Consider the following 18,775-nt stretch of genomic DNA (forward strand, 5'->3'; position numbering starts at 1 on the left):
CCATTTCCCGACGCTAAGTCTTCGTAGTAAGTTTTTGAGCAAAGCTCCTGATATTTGAAATGGAACGCCCTAAGCAGTATCAGCCACTGGAAGGTACGAACAACACCCCAATTCTCCCATCAGTGCCATGTAGACATCTCCACCCCCCCCCCCCCCTTCCCCACCCAACCCAGATCCCAGAACACTAAAGAAAGTGTATGCAGTAATATAATACTATTAAAATCCCTTTGACTCAGAGCTTTACATTTATACCCATGTGGCATATTTCAAAATTCTGTACCGGTTTGTTTCAGAGCCCCCTTAAATTCTAAATCTTTAGGGTGGCACAGCTAGGCACAAGCTATAAATACATTCTTTAAAATCTTTGCCTTTCTTCAATGAAATAACTAAATGTTCATTCTTCCTTTGGTTACATCATCTTGCTCCATGTATACTCTTTGGAAACAGTAAACAGTGTTTACCCCCTAAATGTTCAAACTCCAGCAATGCCTTTTTATTTAGAACACAACAAATAGAACAAGTCCTATTTCACAAGAATTTTCTTGTTCTGACATTTTCCTTGGAAGCTGGTTAACAATGGTACAGTGTATAATCAGAACTACACTGTACAGAAATAGTTATCAGTTTACTAAGTTTAAATAGGATTTGAAACATCCAGGCAAAGTTTAGCTTAACATGATTTTAACTTAAGTAATTACCTGTAGCATTTTGACTTGTGATAAGAATTTCTAAGCTTCTTAATAATTATTTTAAGTTAATCATTTTGGATGCCATGACAAAATTAGTTTCCTACACATAAGTACTTTTAAGTTCTTTGGCTCATAGCAAAATCTTTTGAAAGATTTCACGACTTCACACCAAAGAACACTAGCATAAAAGTTCTAGAATTTTGGAAAGTTTGGCATTTATTTTCACATTTTAAATTATGAACCTAACTACTAGTTTTTCTTCACGTCCCTCTGCAAAACCAGCATTTCTAAATAAATTATTCCAATTTGTTTGAGAATTCGAGGGCCACCAGTTTATCAGTGGAAGAATGTTATGTGCTACCCTCGTTATACAGAGTTGAATTTTAGAAAATGATAAAAGCAAAGGAACAAAATTAATCCTTAGTGCCTCCTATGTAGCCTACCATATTGTCTCGATTTAACGCCGGACACCAATTAAACGCTGGGTTAAAACTGCTAATTTTTATATACCGACCGGGTAAACACAGGGGGCGTTTGATTGAGGACCGGCGTTTATTCGAGGTCCAGGCGTTGCTGTTTATCAACTTAAAACTTTATATCTGTAACATTTACTTGTTCCCATGTTGTTCATATATTGTTTCGGTTCTGATTGTCACACATCTTGATTGCAACGTGCCATATGCAATAATCATCCTCGGAGACCCAGAGACAGTTTGTCGGGGCGGGACAAAGGGAATAATTGTTGTGCCTTGACAAACTAGCCTTAGGAATCAGAGGATGGGTAATAATAAATCAACTTGAAAAATAACGAAAAGTTTTTTTTCGTTAATAAACGCCGAGCCCTGATTAAACACCGGCTTCAAATAAACGCCGGGTTCACCAGACCAAGTTTGAAATAAATGCCGGGTGCGTTTAATTGAGAAAATATGGTATCTTAAAATGACAACTCTCTCTCAAGTCTATGCCCAAGACTAAAAAAAGTATTTTCAAGACACAACCTTAGGGCAGTTAAATTCTGCCAACAAGTAAACCCAAGCGTAACCTTTTGTTTATAATTTTCTAGAATAATAGACAACAAAATTGTGCCCATAGCCCTGAAAACAACAACCAAGTTCTGAGAAAAATTTCTTGCTTATGGTAATTCAATAATAATGATAACAATTACACATCACTGTGATGTACTATACTTCCTATTATTTTCTGTTTTCTCGAAAATAACACTATGTAACAATACAGCAATCAGTTGAATCAATAAAACAGTTAAAATACTTTAAAAATACTGCATAAAACTTATCGACTAATATGTAAATGGTAATAAATGTTAGAAACCAAACACTTAGAATCTCTAAATTGGTTATCAGTTAAAAGATAGGTCCAGACCGGCCTAAATGTACTTCGTTAAAAATAAGAATTTAAATATCACTCCAAGGCCTAAAACGTTAAGACTACGAGTAGTCCCTTAACTTTTATCAGGGTCAGTCGAGTAGCAAGCTTGTGAGCGTGTGAAAATCACCTCACAAGAGGAAACACAAAATGAACTTTTTCTCTGTCCCACGCATCGTATTTCCTTGTGCGAAGTCATTATCACGCATGCACTTGCCGACTCAACTAAACCTGAAAAACTAAGGACTACTCGTATTCTAATAAAAAGTGTAACCTATATCGTATAGTTTAGTCTTTAGTTCAACACAACTTCTTCAATACTGTCTAGCCAATTAGATTGTCTATGACAATTTGATCCCTTACTGAGCTGCAAGGCTTTGCATAATGACTATCAGCCTTGCAGACTCACAGTTACCAGCTTAACTTATCTAAGAACTGCATTTGATGCAGACTTTCTCATCCGCTACCACACGGAATTTCTCTCCAGCTAATGGTATGCCACACTTTGCACATGTGAAGCAATCTCTGTGGAAGAACTTCTCATCGTAAGCCACAAACTTGACGCTTCCTTCTATCAGCTTCTCGCAAGCGGCACACCTCTTTGCATAATTATTGCGGTAGCAATCTTGGCAGACGTTGTTTTTCTCATGCTTGGTGAACGGCTTCCCAGCAAGTGGATTTGAACACATTGTGCAGACAAAGCATTCTGAGTGGTATGCATTACCATCATGCTTTACGGAGCTCGACTTGATAGTCTCATTACACCTGGCACAAGTCTGGATAAACAAACAATTTTTTATCAGATTATAAATACTTTGAAACAGAGGTGTTGTTCCATTTTAACATAAATAATTTTTTTCACTTGAAAGGACATTTGTCCTACTAAGTCACCATCTTGGTCAGACAAAACAAAATTGTCGTCGGACATCATCAAAAACAAAAGGTTGAATTTATTCATTGTTGCCGTAAAATGATTTACGATCTAAAAATTGTCTGGACACCATGTCCGACCACACTTGGGATTTCGTCGGACATGAGCAAATCTTGGTCGGCCAATGTCCAACTGTTATTTGCAGCCCTGTACTTTGCTCAAGAATGCTTCGTTTTATGAGAAACATACCCACAAGAAATTTAGCTATAATGCAGTTTTCAGGTATTAAAATAAAGAGTATGTTAGAGGTCAAAATTAAATTTGATTGAGATTTTGTATGTTAACCTTTGCCTTTCATTTCACAACAAAGGGGGTCACCTATGACTTGCAACATTAAAACAATCTATTACAAAATACTCTACCATATCCCCCCCTCCCTGAACCCCCTTCCAAAAAATAGTAAAAGTTTAGTAAATTGCTACAACTGTGACTTACCTTAGCATAACCTGCATCATAGCATTTTCCACACAAGCGCTTGTCATCTCTTCTAATAAATTGCTGAGTTCCAATGGGCCTTTTGCATTCATCACAAATGAAACATTTCTCGTGGAAGGTTTTGCTCTGGTACCCAACCTTTTTCTCTCCTGGAGCAAAATCACCGCCACACGCCTCACAGACCTTGGATGGTGTAATGCCACGGCAAGCATGGCAGATAAGCTTCTCATCCTTGAAGGTGAATCCTTGATTGAGCTACAAAAGTAAATCAATAAAAACAATCATAACCTGCCTCATTACAAGAAATTCTACCGATATTACAACTGCTTTCAGTGTTATGTGCATAGCGGCTATTTTTTGATATCCATTTTTCAACATTGTCTTTTGACATGCTGTTTGAAATTAGCCAATTAAAATTGATGCGTTCGTTTCCTGCAAATGAGCCCACAAGTTCAGAAGGTCATGCTAGTGGTCTGTCAACAACAATGCCGCAAAGATTTTGTTGACAATTACAGTGAAACAAACTCAACCGGGGCCACCCAACGTTTTTTAGCCAATCACAAGACAAGTTTGAAACAAAGAATTGGAGTTCCTTGGTCAGGGGACCAATCACAGTGAAGGGCAATTTTAACTCTTCGCTGACTGAATACGATGCGAAGGCACGCTAAAGTGTTGTTTTTACGGCAACAAAATATAATTTTGTTCATTTCGTTTACGGTTAAGAAGAAAGTCTGCCGGTTATTTGGAACACTGGACGGAATCAACGTAAATACGTTTACCGAATGACAGCCGGGAATTTTGAAGACTGAACGGACTCAACGAAAAAGCATGACCTGCGCCTGGAATGAAGACAAAACGGACTCGACACAAATTTATTTACCGAATTGACAGCGGCTGAAACTGTGAAGACGAAACGGCTTTTCCGCAAACCAGTCTATTTGCCGAAATTATAAAGCTACGTCTGGGTATTTTGAAGACTAAATCGACCAAACTCAAATAAATGAGGATGGCTCGGAAATTTGAAGTACAAAGAACTCTAAATAAAATAAATACAGTATGTTGCCCTATTTCCCGGACACCCCTATTTCCGGACACTTCGACTTAAAAATTTCGTATATCGTCGTAACAGTAAAATTAAGTTAAACAAAAAGTTCAGAAGACTTAGCGATTAGTCTGCTTTCGTTTGCTCTTTTTTCGGCCGAGCTGCGCTCCGTTTAGAGGGGAAAATTCAAGTTTTCGTGGAGGTAGGTAAAAAAATTTTTCTTCGTAAATCCGGTTTTACAGCGCGTCAAACTACATCGTTTCAATAAAGCGCTCTGCTCTCGCAAAGTGCGCGATATATTATATTTATTTATATATTAAAGTAAAGGTAAAAGGACTAGGTTTATCAGCATATAATAAATTTTCAGTTTTCGCTCTTAATTCCCGAGCACGGTCACCAAAGAGTTAAGTTGAATTTTTGATGAGGTGTGCCTAATTCCGGACGCATACCTACAGCAAACTTGTTTACCTACTGGAAAACAATTTTATGGAATAGGTCTTGAAAAACAAGCATTTTGTAACTGTCTGTGCTGTATTAAAGCTTCGATACCTGTTTTGGTATTGATTAATCTTCCTTGGCGAACTTCGTTTCAAGTGGCCGAAACATTCGCTGAACATTGTTTATGTCAATGGCCTGATGATTTCCTCGCTAAAATTGAAAGAAAAATGCGTTAAATTTTGCCTGAAAGACAATTTTTCAAAAGAATAATCATTTCTTCAGCCCTAATGACTTATATTTTGCCATGATCAGGAATAATATTTCCGAGAGAAAGGGAGTATTTTCCTCGTAACGATCGTCCGGAATTAGGGCAACTCGTCCGGAATTAGGGCACCGAATTTGACCAACTCTTTCCATGATTACAAAGAAGCCAAAGAGATTTAGAAGATAAAACTCCACGACCTACTTACCAGCAGTGGAAGCTACATTGTGGGTAAGTTTCAGCTCGTTAGTGCTGTTTTGAAGTAAGATATTATGGTAAGTGCAAAAAGTGTCCGGTAATAGGGCAACATACTGTACTACGTAACACAATGCAGAGTATGTGAAATTTTCGAGGCTGATACATCATACATTTTTCAGTATTAAAAAACAACAAGTGAATCAACACCGGTCAACAAAGAGATAAACTCAGTGTATTACATCAGTGATACATATACAGTGATACAGTGATAAAAAGAACATTGTACCTAATGAACAAATTACAACGGCAAACATTTCGAACCATAAATATTCATCGCCGGATAAAACTCAACAAAACAGAAACGTGAGAGGTTCACGCATACTAGTTAGCGGCTGTAATTTGGTAAAGTTATATAAATTTACGTTGAGCCCGTTTCGTGTTCAAAGTTGTCAACCGCAATTTGAGGAAAACTGACATAAGCTTTCGTCTTCGACATTCCCGGCCGTGTTTCGGAAAATGTGTCATATTGTAGCTTCGGTAAATTTTATATTTACGTTGAGTCCGTTCAGTCTTTGAAACTCCCGGCCGTAATATTCGGTAAATTACCCAAGCTTTCGTCTTCGACATTCCAAGCCGTCTTTCGGAAAATATTGAGCTGGCCGTGAAGGGGCCGGTAAATTTATTTCACTATGTTCATCAGTTCGTTCAGTCTTTATTCGGTGATACGCTGAATCCTTTCAGTCTTCAAAAATATTCGCGGCCGTAATTCGGTAAACGTATTTACGTTGATTCCGTCCAGTGTTCCAGATTACCGGCAGACTTTCGCCTTAACCGTAAACGAACTGAACAAAATTATATTTTGTTGCCGTAAAAACAACACTTTAGCATGCCTTCGCACCGTATTTAGTCAAGCGAAGAGTTAAAATTGCCCTTCACTGTGATTGGTCCCCTGACCAAGGAACTCCAATTCTTTTGTTTTGAACTCGTCTTGTGATTGGCTAAAAAACGTTGAGTGGCCCCGGTTGAGTTCGTTTCACTGTAAGAAAGCCTCTTTCTCTTCAAATTTTTTATTCCTATTCTGGACTTAATTCGTCATACCACCAATCAGTTTCCCGGCAAATGATACCCTTTTCTAGACCAAAACTCTCTGATTTCTATACGCCATCCCAGACTAAACTGCTTGAAAACCATACCCTTCACAGCGGCACATACCTATATAGCTCATATATGGGAGTGTCCCCAGTTGAACTAGAAAAACGCAGGTCATGTCTGGGGGGGGGGGGGCGGTGTGTGCACACCCCCTGCACCCTCCCCCTAGATCCACCCCTGTTCATGTACATGATTTTTTGTTGGTCAAAGAGTAAAGGACATGGAGACAGGGCTGTCATTAAGGGCTGTAACCTGTAACACCTGATATGGCTGAGTTCACTCAATGTTGTGGGTTGGTGTTATACTACAGTTGTGAACAGAGCAAAATGCTACAGGTGATAACTTTAATGCAATGAGTGAAGGAGTGTTCTCAAATCAAATACTCAGAAAAAGGATTTTCTGAGCCCCTTAATGGGAGTCAAATCCATGACCTTCCAGATACTGGTTGGACACTCTAACTATTGAGCTATAGCTGCAAGGTTCAATATTTTGAAATGATAGTATTCAACTTGAGAAAGCTTCTTTGACTTATTTTCACTTTATCCAAGTCACCATTCAACTTATCATTTAATGTTATGGCTGCTTAAAAGTTTAATGACAGCCCTGTGGTCAAGAGGGGTTGTATGGGGGTTGTATGTTAACAAGAAACCTACCAAAGGCTTGTTACAGTCCGGCTGAGAGCATACAAAGCATTCCTCATGCCAGTGTTTGCCACGGACGTCAACATCTTTAGTGCCAGGACCAATGGGCTTCTTACAATTCTCGCAGTTATTGGCAAACTTCTTGTCATAGCAGTTGACGCAAGATGGCTGTCCTTCAACTGTCACAAATTTCTGATTTGCCAGGGACTCGTCACAGAAGAAACAGCAGAGGTGACCTGGATGCCAGTTCTGATCCATGGCCTGAGAATACTCCCCAACATAGATCACCTATGAAAGACAAAACAATTCATGATGAGGGTTAATGCCTCAAATGATGTGGTGACGATAATAATGATAGTGAAGTGCTTAATATAGATGCTCTCTAGAAAATTTCTTGTATCACTCAGCAATGAAAGCAGATAAAGATCCAGAAATTTACACTGAGGGGGATGAATGAATGGGGGCAAAAATCAAGACCCCCCAAATCCCTAGGACTTCCAAGAAACCCCCAAAAATCCCTAAACCAAAAATTAACCCCCCACAAATCAACAGCGGCACAACTTTGTTTGTACTTAATTTGCAGAACTACACAGCCAAAGCACTACCACGAATCTTAAGATTGTTTTTAATACCCCAAAAAATCCCTTATTTAATCAAAAAAATACTTGCCAAATTTTCCTACCCAAAATAATCCCCAAATCGAAACTGTCAAACCCAAAAAATGCTTCTATCATCCGTGTCACTTGAAATCCCAAGTACCCCCCTGGGATACAAGGATGGATGCAAATGTACCTCTTCACAGCCAGCACACCGAGGCTTTAGTGACTCACTCCAATGTCGTGGACAGTACAGCTTCTGCTTCTCTGCATCCCAGCAGTAGATGTGATCCACTAGCAGCTCACCATCTTCATAGCACACAAAACACTGCACATGCCAGCACATGTCAGGTCCCGCACGCAACGCAAACACAGCCATCTCACCAATGTTCATAGGTGTGCTGCACCTTGCACAAGATGCTGGCATTGTAAGGCCTGTCTTCACTGCGCCTGCAAACCACAGACTACAGTCAATCCTCTCCTTGCATCTCTATAATATGGTCACCTCCCATACTATGGAGGTGTCCTTCTAACCTTCCTGTCCCCTTGATGTCTGTATGACAGAGGCTGAAGTGCTGATGAACTAGAGTGTGGAGTGGGCGGCGAATATTTTGTTGTGGGTGGCAAAATCCCCAGCTGCAGGCACGTTTTGACTGGGCTGCTTGTAGTCATAATATGTAGCTCAGCATTTTTTAATAGTCTAATGGTATAATAATTATCTTACTGATGGGAGAATTTCATAGCTGCCACAGATATCAGTTTTCAAAAATTCAGACTTTTCCCTGATAAAAGACAAATTTCCCTCACCAAAAAATGCAAAATGTCCGATATAATTTGTTGCAGCATTCAGCCTCCATTTCCAAAGGAAATAGCATAATTTGCTAAGATCACATTGACCTGAAATATGTCTTCCAGCATTCAATGGTATTTCATCAGCGGTGATATAACCTCAATTTTTTCCCTATCAGATCTTCAATATCAGTGTCAATTTTCCCTGTCTCAAGAAAAAATTCTCTAACTTTTCCGTTATCTTGAAGAATTTTATTTTTCCCTGACCATTTTCTGACCTGTGGCAATCCTGGGGATCATGTTGGTATGAGGGCTGACTGCTGGATTGGTCAGACACTACTACCGGTAGTCCTATAGGATGGCAGGGTTGCTATAAGCTATTCTAATGATTCTTAGAAAAATATAGCAAAATCATCTAGACACCTAAATGTACTTCAAAATTCTGTGACAACCCTGGGTGGTTACCCATCCTTGGTCTACACAATGTATATCTCACTATCACACAATTTGTGGCGGTCTTCCTACTTCCTAGGCATCAAACTCCCATTAACAACCAATTTATCAACAATGATTAGCTGATTAATAATTAAAAGTTCTTACCAACTCCCAATGCCTTCTCCAGTCTCTTTTGGCACATATCCTCCATTGCCATTTTCTGATCAAGGGTCAGTTTGCGGCAGTGCTTAGTAGAGAAATCTTGCAGTGGCATCTGATACACCCGCTGCTTCATCCAGTACCTCACTCCTTTGGTATCAAGCTGTGGAACCTTACCATCGGGGAGCTTGGACATAAACTCATGGATCTTAAAAATGTAAAGGTTCGTTCATTTTATGTGGTTTAAGTTGAGGTATGGCATGGCATTTTTTTAATTAGCGTGTTACAGTAGCCTGGTTTAGTTCAGCCATGGCATGCGTTTTAGGGTTTTTTCCTGTTGCCTTTTTCCCCTGGGGTCACTGCGTGTTACACTAATGATATGTCATGCACGTAGATGGGTGCATCAGGATGTGTGTCTGTTCAGGGCCATGGCTTCTCTCAGCCATGAGCCCCTTGCTTTGTTCTGACCTGATGGCCAGCACAGAGGTCCCTTTGGCTTGGCATGGGGGCTCATGACTGTTTACCGTAGTTATTCGGTTATAAGGCGCACGGTTTTTTCGAGAAAAATCAGTTTTTCGGTGGGAACTTCATGCCAAAATTGGAGTGCGTCTTATAGCCGAGTATTTTCGCCCAACAAAATCTTATGACCGCCATTTTACCGGAACTTACAGTTAAAACAAGAGAAATGAAAACACTTAGTGTTGTTTATTGACTTTTACTATTAAAGATATAAGAAACATTAAGTTTAAACGCAAAGTTTATTATTGCGGATACAGTGCTCGAAATTAACTTTTAGGTCTGGTGTTCCACAGGACGAGTAGGCTTAGAATTTACTCGTCCCAGGAGCAAAGCTACTGGTCACTCTTTACATTTTTTTCCCACGTGTAATGGCAAATGCAATAAGTAATTTGCACCTGCAGGTAAATACATGCCAAATTATGATCAAATAATTTAACACAACCATATAATATGCATTTTTTTAGTAAGTATTACTACAATTTCTTCTCCGTTACACTTAAGAGCTGCAACGTACATATATGCATCACTGATTTGGCCTCGTGTGCCTTTAAGCAGTTTGAAAGTTATTCGATCCGATCGTCAGGAAATATTGCGTGTTTGTTCCATTTGGAAATTCCCTGCAAAACTTGCAAAAAGTTTTGTTTTCTTTTTCATCAAACTGGACTGTGGAGCCATTTGTACCTTTCTTTCCACGATTCTCAAAACTTCCGTGTCCTTTTGGTCGGAGCTGCAGCAGGCATTGAAGGTGTTGCTTTCCTCCAAAGAAATAACTCAGTGAACTTTAAACTGATTTTCGTTTGGACATTTCGACAAATCAAGTTGTATTTTGGAAGAAAATATATCAAGTTGAGCAAACACGATACATTTTTTTTCGAATAGAACCCAGACTTTTACCTGCCAAGAGTTCTAACGCCTGGCATTTTTTCTCGTTGTTTCGAAACATTCGTTTTCGAAAATTCTTTGTTTGCTTCGACACATTTAATTATCGGAGAGCTGTAACTTTACTCGTCCAGAGGACTAGTGGCAAAAAAATCTACTCGTTTTGGGCAATTTTCACTCGTTTTGGGCGAGTGGACGACCGTTAAGTTCGAGCACTGGGATATAAAACGAGTTTAAGTAACACCTGTATCTGCCAGCATTTTGTTGAAATTAGACAAAGAAAACCAAGCATACTCATTTAAAACAAACCTTTCTAAGCGTGGAAAGTGGAAAATGACTTTAGAAGACAAGGAGAACACCAAAAAAGCTTGAGAATCTTTGAAAAACACTTGATAAACAAAGTTCGAAGCGATACGAAGCATGCTTGAGGACTTGGTAACCAAGCTACAAACTCAGTGGTCACTGGTAACAACACATCTGCCAGGTTACTCAGCAGCTAAGTTCGAAGCACGAATGATGGAAAGATGTTTAGCTCAAGTGAATTTATGTCGTTTTTAGCATGAAATGTTAGCTTTTTACTCGAAGATTGTGCCAAGGAGCATGAACAACATTCAAACATTTAAATTTTGTAAGAAAAAACTGTCCTTTAATTGATCACTACATCTTTTCAACTCTCCAACTCATGGTGCGTCTTATAACCGAGTGTTTTTGGAGAATTTTCAGTTTGTAAACTTAGCATAGGGTTGAAGGGTGGTAAGGGGCCCTGGTGGAGTGCACTGGGGCCACCAGGTGCACTTCGCAAATGCCAGGAAATGCCCACCGTGTCATAGGCTCTGCCACCAAGTCGGCTGTCGCATGTCCTCGTCATAACCCTGGTAATGCAGTTGTACTGCAGCTGAGCGACAACGGCAAAAGGCGGGTATCCGGCGCCTTTCAAATAACGGGATATTGTGGCTAAGGGAAGGACACCCTGACAGAAAACCCTGGTCCTCCAGGTTGGGGGTTGGGCATGGGGCCAATCCCCCCATCCCGTAAAAATTATTGATTACGGAAACCGGAAATTCTAATAAGCAATGTTACATCGGGAGCAGCACAACCACTTGCCTGACTCCAAATTTTTTCCGGCCCTTTGCCCACTTAGGGCTTATGGCCATAAGTAAGTAAGTAAACTTAGCATAACAAAGTTGCCAAGTTTGGGGTGCGTCTTATAACCGAGTGCGCCTTATAACCGAATAACTACGGTAGTTGGGATTGCCAGCCTTGGCAGCTTTAGTCTTTTTGGGGGGAAGGCTGACCTCAGTGGAGGCCTCCCAGATATCCCAGGGACTCATCCTCCATATACACACTGTAGTTGGTTAAATGAGGTTAAATGCAATTTAACAAGTTAACCAACAACAAGCGTGTAGTCAGCTGTCTTAGTGATCACCGGTAAAAGGTAAAGTCTGTGTCCGAGCCATGAGGCTCAAACAGCCGGAGCTTATCCCGGTTTCCGTAGCATTAAGCGACTAGGAGTATTGCTACTCCCCCCTAGATGGGTTACCCCCCAGCAGCAAATAAATTCGCCGGTACCCATTTATACACCTGGGTGGAGAGAGGCACTGTGAGAGTAAAGTGCCTTGCCCAAGAACACAACGCAGCGCCCCGGCCAGGCCTCAAACCCGGGCCGTTCGACTCGGAGTCGAGTGCGCTAACCATTAGGCCACCGCTCCTCCCCAGTGGTCACCGGTGGCTAGCTCTTGTTAGGCTCAGTACTCAATGTTCCCAGACATTGCAGCGTAGTGTCAGGTCCTGGTACCATGGTGGGTTTTCAGGGATGTTAAGCGAGTTCTTCCCTCTCACTTCTTTTCCACTGACTGAGTCAGTGTGAAGGGTGGGTGTTTGTGGGGGCTCGTAGCTGTTTTGTTGGGATCATAATAATAACAAAATAAAGATATTCATGAACTTGGTCTGAAATTAGCATACTTAGTAGGTGCTAGCCACTAACAGTAAGTCATTATCTTATGGAGTGTGCTTATGAAAAACATCTCTATTAGGCTACTGCGTCTTCCATTAGAATCAATAGTACCTGCGCTACATTTTGGCATACCTGTCCACTCGATAGACCAGCTGGCACCCACTCATATTGCGAAGAATGTGCTTCCTTCACTTTTGTCAGCGATGACCTTGGTGGTTTCTCTTCAACACACATACGGTCTTCTGGTAAATTATTGTAACTGGTACTGAGTGGAATGTCATGGCTTTCTAATGGACACTTGCAGAAAATGCAGTTCTTCCTACAAAGGTAAAACAGTCATTAGCCATACTGCCTGAGAGTGGTTGTCAAAATTTATGTGAAAATTATCTGGGAGGCTATTGGTTTTGAATCTTGTCCAGGACTCAGATTTTTTTCTTTGTCCCATGAGGCCTTCCAAGGGGTAAAAGCGACAAGCAACATGACCATAAATACAGGCGACACACAAATATCAACAGTGACAACTGACATCATCACGTCACTAAAATACAAGGACACAATGGGTTAGCAACACAATAGGGCTGTTGGCTAGGCGACATCGGTTCTCAGAAACATGCAACACCGCTAGCCCCCTTGGAAGGCCTCCCCCATGCTTGTGACATGAACATTTCATCTTTATCAGTCACTTTTGAGTTGGAGAAACATTTTGAAAAGAACAAAATATATGTAAAAAAACATATAGTTCATGGCCGTCCTTTATAAACAAAGACATAATAGAAAACAAAAATGTAAAAATGAATAAATAAATAAAACACATTTAAATATATGAATATGTAACGTATCTTATGGCAAGAAAGTACCGGTAACCATGCACAAGCAAATGGTTTTACATCAGCATACTAACTTTTAACGAATGCATGCTCGGATTAAAATTGCTCACTCAAATGACTTATTTTACACTATCCGTGGTTACCACTTATCAGTTTATTTTTTCACCAAGATTCATTTGTGGCAGCCCTCTAAGATAAGACCATTTTAGTTGCCATGGCGACTAACATTTTAAGCCGGCGACTTAATTGGAACTGGAACCGAAGTCGCCAGCCTGGTAACTAAAATTGAGAAGAAGGATTAAAGGCGTGAGCTTAATTTTATGACTAAAAATTTTCACTAGCGATCAAACTTGAGAAGAAAGTGACCAAATCGCCGCCAAGGAAAAAAATATACTTGGAGGGTTGAGTGGTTAGTGATAAAGCAGCTTTCAATTGAGTGTCGTAAAACCAAACTTAAGTAATCATTCTGACCATTCACAAGGGACGCAAACAATCCAGTGTTTCTGATGTTCCTTGTCTTAGTAAATGTTCACTATAAAGTAAATTTGGTTGCATTTACAATAAACTTTTTTCTTGCATTTGATTACAACTTCCCATGTGATTGCATTGATGAATTCGTCATTTAGGCAAGCAATGTCCAAACTTGTCAAGGAAAACGTCTTTGTGTTGATTACACTTTAAAATTGTCATAGCCTGCATGGTAGATAATGAATTATGTATTGTGCAGAGAAATTGGATGACATATGGAAATCTCTGACATACCTCCAAGGATGAGAAGAAAGTCCCTTGCAATTACAGTCCAAGCATGGCTGCCCTTCAATCTCACTTGCTTTAAATGGTTCCTGGGCAAAATTTCAGAATAATAAAGTTGCTATCAGTTAGGAGTTTTGCTGTGTTCTAGGTATGTACTAGACATATCAAATCTTGCCAAACAAATATAAAGGGCAGTGCCTTAACCTGAAAGACAGGTCATTTCATATACCAGGACAGGAAAAGGTAAAGCCTGCATAAAAGTAAAAGTAAAGTAAAAGTAAAGTCTGCATTCAAGCGTAGTGGCCCATCAGGCCACCAATCCAGGTTTCCATAGCATTAAGTGACAAGGAGAATTTCTTCTCCACCCTGGATGGGATGCTGGTCCACCACAGGGTTCACATTTTTTCACATGGGTGGAGAGAGGCAGTATGAGAGTAAAGTGTCTTGCCCAAGAACACAATGCAGTGACCCCAGCCAGGGCAGGAACCCAGACAGCTAGCCCTGGAGTCTAGCATGCTAACCATTAGGCCACAACACCTCCCATGTGATAAAGTTTTCCCAATATGAGGCGCGGTGGCCTAATGGTTAGCGCGCTAGACTCCGAGTCAAACGGCCCGGGTTCGAGGCCTGCGTTGTGTTCTTGGGCAAGACACTTTACTCTCACAGTGCCTCTCTCCACCCAGGTGTATAAATGGGTACCGGCGAATTTACTGCTGGGGGGTAAACCTGCGATGGACTAGCATCCCATCCAGGGGGGAGTAGCAATACTCCTAGTCGCTTAATGCTACTGAAACCGGGATAAGCCCCGGCTGTATGGGCCTTATGGCTCGGAGACAGACTTTACCTTTACCTTTCCAATATGTTTCTAAAATCTTGATGTACTATTAACAGGGGGCCATGTCTTTGATGTTGGTCTTACTTGTGAAACTGATTTTCTCTCTAATAAACGGGGCTTCATAATGAAGCCGATCAATTAATGAGGTGGAGCTGAGGGTAGGGGGCATGCGGGTTTACACAAAGCAGGATAAATACCGCTGAATTTAATTCAAATTAGCTTTGTCTGCTAGACAATGTTCACTACTTCACCAGTGTACATAAACTAAATTTAAATTTACTTAATTTGTTTTCTGAACCCCTGCCGATTCTTAACAATGATGACATTTGAATCACTTTCCAATTGATGAAACTAATATGAGATCAATTCACCTGGATTACATTTGACAACAAAGCTAATTCTAAACTTAAGAAGCGATGCAGACAGTGCATTCATCTAGGCATGACAAAAAAACCGCTTGGACACTTTTAATTAACCACATCAATTAAAATTGATTTATGGATTTGAATTTAAAATTTGTCACAATTGAATTGATCTATACAAACCATATAAAACAGGGCCTAGTCAAAATTTTCATCGTTCTTTAATTTTCGACCCCCCCCCCCCACCCCATTATTATGAGTATTTTTATTGGCATAAGTTTTATCTAATGCTAAGCTACTTTTGTATTTGTGAATTTGAGTAAAAACAGAGTACAGAAAATCAAATTTTATTTTATAATTCAAGTCGAGTTTACACTGCTATTTTAAAAGATAACGATCTGAACACTTCAAATTTTTTGTGACAGGTACTACAAACGGTGTCAAGCCGTGTTATTTTGTTCACATATCAACAAAACAATCGCTGCGCTCAAGACATCAACAAAGGGACAACAGTGTACACATTTGCATTCTATTTGTCAGGCTTCGTATGCATTCCTTCGAGGGTCAACGAGGTAAACGCGACAAAAATTCTTGGGAAAAATTCCAGCGCGAAATTGAAGGTTTCTGAGGGATTTATATCTATTAAGGAAGGCTGTAGCCTTCGATCGAGCGTCTAATGTGATAAGAAAGAATTAAAATCATGTGAAAAAATCACAACAGAAGTTCTACTTTCGAAGTCACACCCAAAGAAATGGCATAAAAAATTCAAAGTGCTAATGATTTTAACCGACAGCTTTGTAACATTTCTCCGTTTTTGGACAAAAGTGTTTGCTCTTCGAGGCAAGCTAACATGACAGCCGTAATATCTGGTCGAGATGATAGAAAGTTTAATCGGCATAACAACGAAATGAAGCCACATATCTCGTGAATACAGCTGTTACGATAAAATTCACTGCGCCGAAGGTGTGTCCTGCAATAACAAAGTTCACTCTCAGTGATTCATTTTACTTCAATGACCTACAATCACGAACAAGGCTAAATGTCTTGTTTAATTATCGTTGTTTCACGGAAAGGAATTTTATTCTACGATTGCCCACCGATCAATAAACGGATTTGTAAGTTTATAGTGAGCGCCTCTAGAGACTCCGCGCTTGAGAGCACACATACACTCGCTCTTGTAAAACATAGCGTACAACAGGAGAGGCCGCGAGATTTCTTACCTTCCCTCTACTCGCATCTGCCTGGAAATTAATGAAGTCCAGCGAGTCAAAATCGGCAGCCGACATCTTCCTTGAGATAGTTGTATGAGCGAAGAGAGACTCGACTAAAACACGCTAAGCGGGTGGCGGGGGCTTTGCTCTGGAACCAAAGTGTCGAACAGCCAATCATCGGCCCGTAAGATAATCATGTGTTTGTTAGTTTGACAAGCGTTTCGGTATGCGAAATTCTTTGTCAGTCAAAACAAAGATTGTTATAAAAGAGCCGCAGATCTCGCGAGAATTATTCCACGAAGAATTTTGACTTCAATTAACAAAAGCATCTTCTCTAAACAGTCCTTAAAACTTATGTCAACAAATAAAATCGCGCTCAAGAAAACACAAGAATAAACATAGGTTCTTGATTCTTCTTCAGACAGTTTTCGGCCGACGTCTCATATTCACTATATATTGTGTGCACAGGTTAAATTTATAATCAATTATTTATATTTTTCGCACCATGCCAGAACCGTAATGAACCGAATCACTGTATATTTCGGATTTACCAGAAGAACAATTATTTAAAATTCCTAGCAGGAACAAATCTTGGAGAAAGTTTTTTTTTTTCAATTAATATTTAACTTTTTTTGGATCGGCTCAAATATGAGTTTGGAAGAGTCGGATCATGTTAATAAATAATTTGAAGCTTTCGACGCCAAAGATCAAAGATCAAAATCTTTCATATGAAAAATGCAAAATGTTGAGAGACCTGACACTCCTTGTTTCATAAAAGACTTAAAACGATATGTTTATTAAAAAATCCATATGCTATCCACTTACGAAAAGACCACCATATTTATTCAAAGAAAAGCGATGAAAAATTGATAAGTAGCCTAAATGTAATCCAGCCTAATGGATCCAAACAGTATACATTTATTTCATCCATTACAGAATATCAAGTAGTGGACTCCACAAAAAGAAATACGATATTTATAAAACTACTAAAAAGATGATATGAATTTGCAAAGAGCGTTTCAATAGCATCAAAAACTCTAAAAATTAATTATACATTTAAGTATAAAACAATACTAATAAAAACTTTAGTGTCACGTCAACACACGAAGTCTCCTCCGTGCTAATTTTTTAGATTTGTTCATAAACTCTTACATATTTAGACTATATTTCTTTAGACAGTTTCTGGGCTCGTCACGCAACGCGGGCAACGGTTCCCGAACCAAATAACGGCTGCTAAGGAGACAAATAATTTCTGTATAAATTGTGAAACAATCAATAAATTAGCAAAATTGAGAAACTACACAAAAGATTTTACAGACGGAATTTTAAAGGCTGATGCTTAAGTTTTTAATGTTTCACCGTTTGTCTGTAAAAGATCCGTAAATTATATTTTCCCCTCCGACTTCGGAAGGGCGGACAGACCGGCAGTAAACGTGCAAATGTACGTTTCTTTTTTTTTTTGGCAGGTGGGTGCGGAGTGTGAGGGTTAAGTGGCTTGTTTGTAGATAGTGACTAGTGATAAGTGATGTTCCCGAAGACATGAAACAAAGAATAGTACAAACAAGCAATATAATAAACTTTTAAATGCAGTGAACCACACAACGGAGAGTAAGACCTAGAACTTCTTGTTGCCATATCTCTTTTTGTAGAAATGCTCGTACCAGACGTCACTTTAGCGTGTAGAAAAACTTATAAAATTGCAAGGCTGGCATTTTAAATTTTAAGACCTTTATTTTTCCGTTCTAGCACTGATCCTGAAGAAGACTTGTTGTACTAGTCGAAATATTGGTTCATTAAAAGTGCCCTTGCCGTAGTGCCAGTCGTTGCAATTTAATTCAGTTTTTATACAAACAAGCGTTCGAAAACAAGACGGTAGCTGAAGGTGATCATGACTCCCCAAGATAGGGTAGTCATGATGAGTGGATGATAATAACTGCGTGAATTCAACAACTTAAAACTGCAGGCTAGAGCGGACAAAAACAATTTCTTTAAGGGGGTTCTAGAATATTCTGCGTCTATCTTCTGAATGACTGTTTATAATTTCTGTTCCCGACAGGTATCCCTGTATCGAATAAGACAATGGCTTCGTCTTTAATTGCTCCAATTTTGCATTTTTTTTGTCTGGTTTTTAATTGAGTAATATAGAAATTTTAATGGTCGAATGAAGTCGTCAATACTTGATCACGTTGTCACTTTCCATGATGACGTATCCTGCATAAATTTACCGTATCTACGATACAGTCAAAATTCACAGCAACCTCGATCCCAGGTTCTCTCTGGGATCGTTC

The 18,775-nt window shown here is 39.6% G+C and overlaps 1 protein-coding gene across 1 annotated transcript; it reads right to left on the minus strand.

Annotated features, from left to right (window-relative positions):
• Positions 1–1,169: 1,169 nt before the first annotated feature.
• LOC144654332 (testin-like) lies at positions 1,170–16,651 on the minus strand. Its single transcript, XM_078514442.1, has 8 exons — positions 16,497–16,651; positions 14,089–14,168; positions 12,632–12,818; positions 9,154–9,355; positions 7,961–8,214; positions 7,181–7,456; positions 3,439–3,693; positions 1,170–2,848 (listed from the first exon to the last, which is right to left on the minus strand). Exons 1-8 carry the CDS (start codon positions 16,560–16,562, stop codon positions 2,501–2,503), a joined length of 1,668 nt encoding a protein of 555 aa, XP_078370568.1. The 5' UTR covers positions 16,563–16,651; the 3' UTR covers positions 1,170–2,500.
• Positions 16,652–18,775: the final 2,124 nt, after the last annotated feature.

The sequence above is a fragment of the Oculina patagonica genome, chromosome 5, assembly GCF_052425735.1.
Source record: "Oculina patagonica isolate OP01 chromosome 5, crgOcupat, whole genome shotgun sequence".
NCBI lineage: Eukaryota > Metazoa > Cnidaria > Anthozoa > Scleractinia > Oculinidae > Oculina > Oculina patagonica.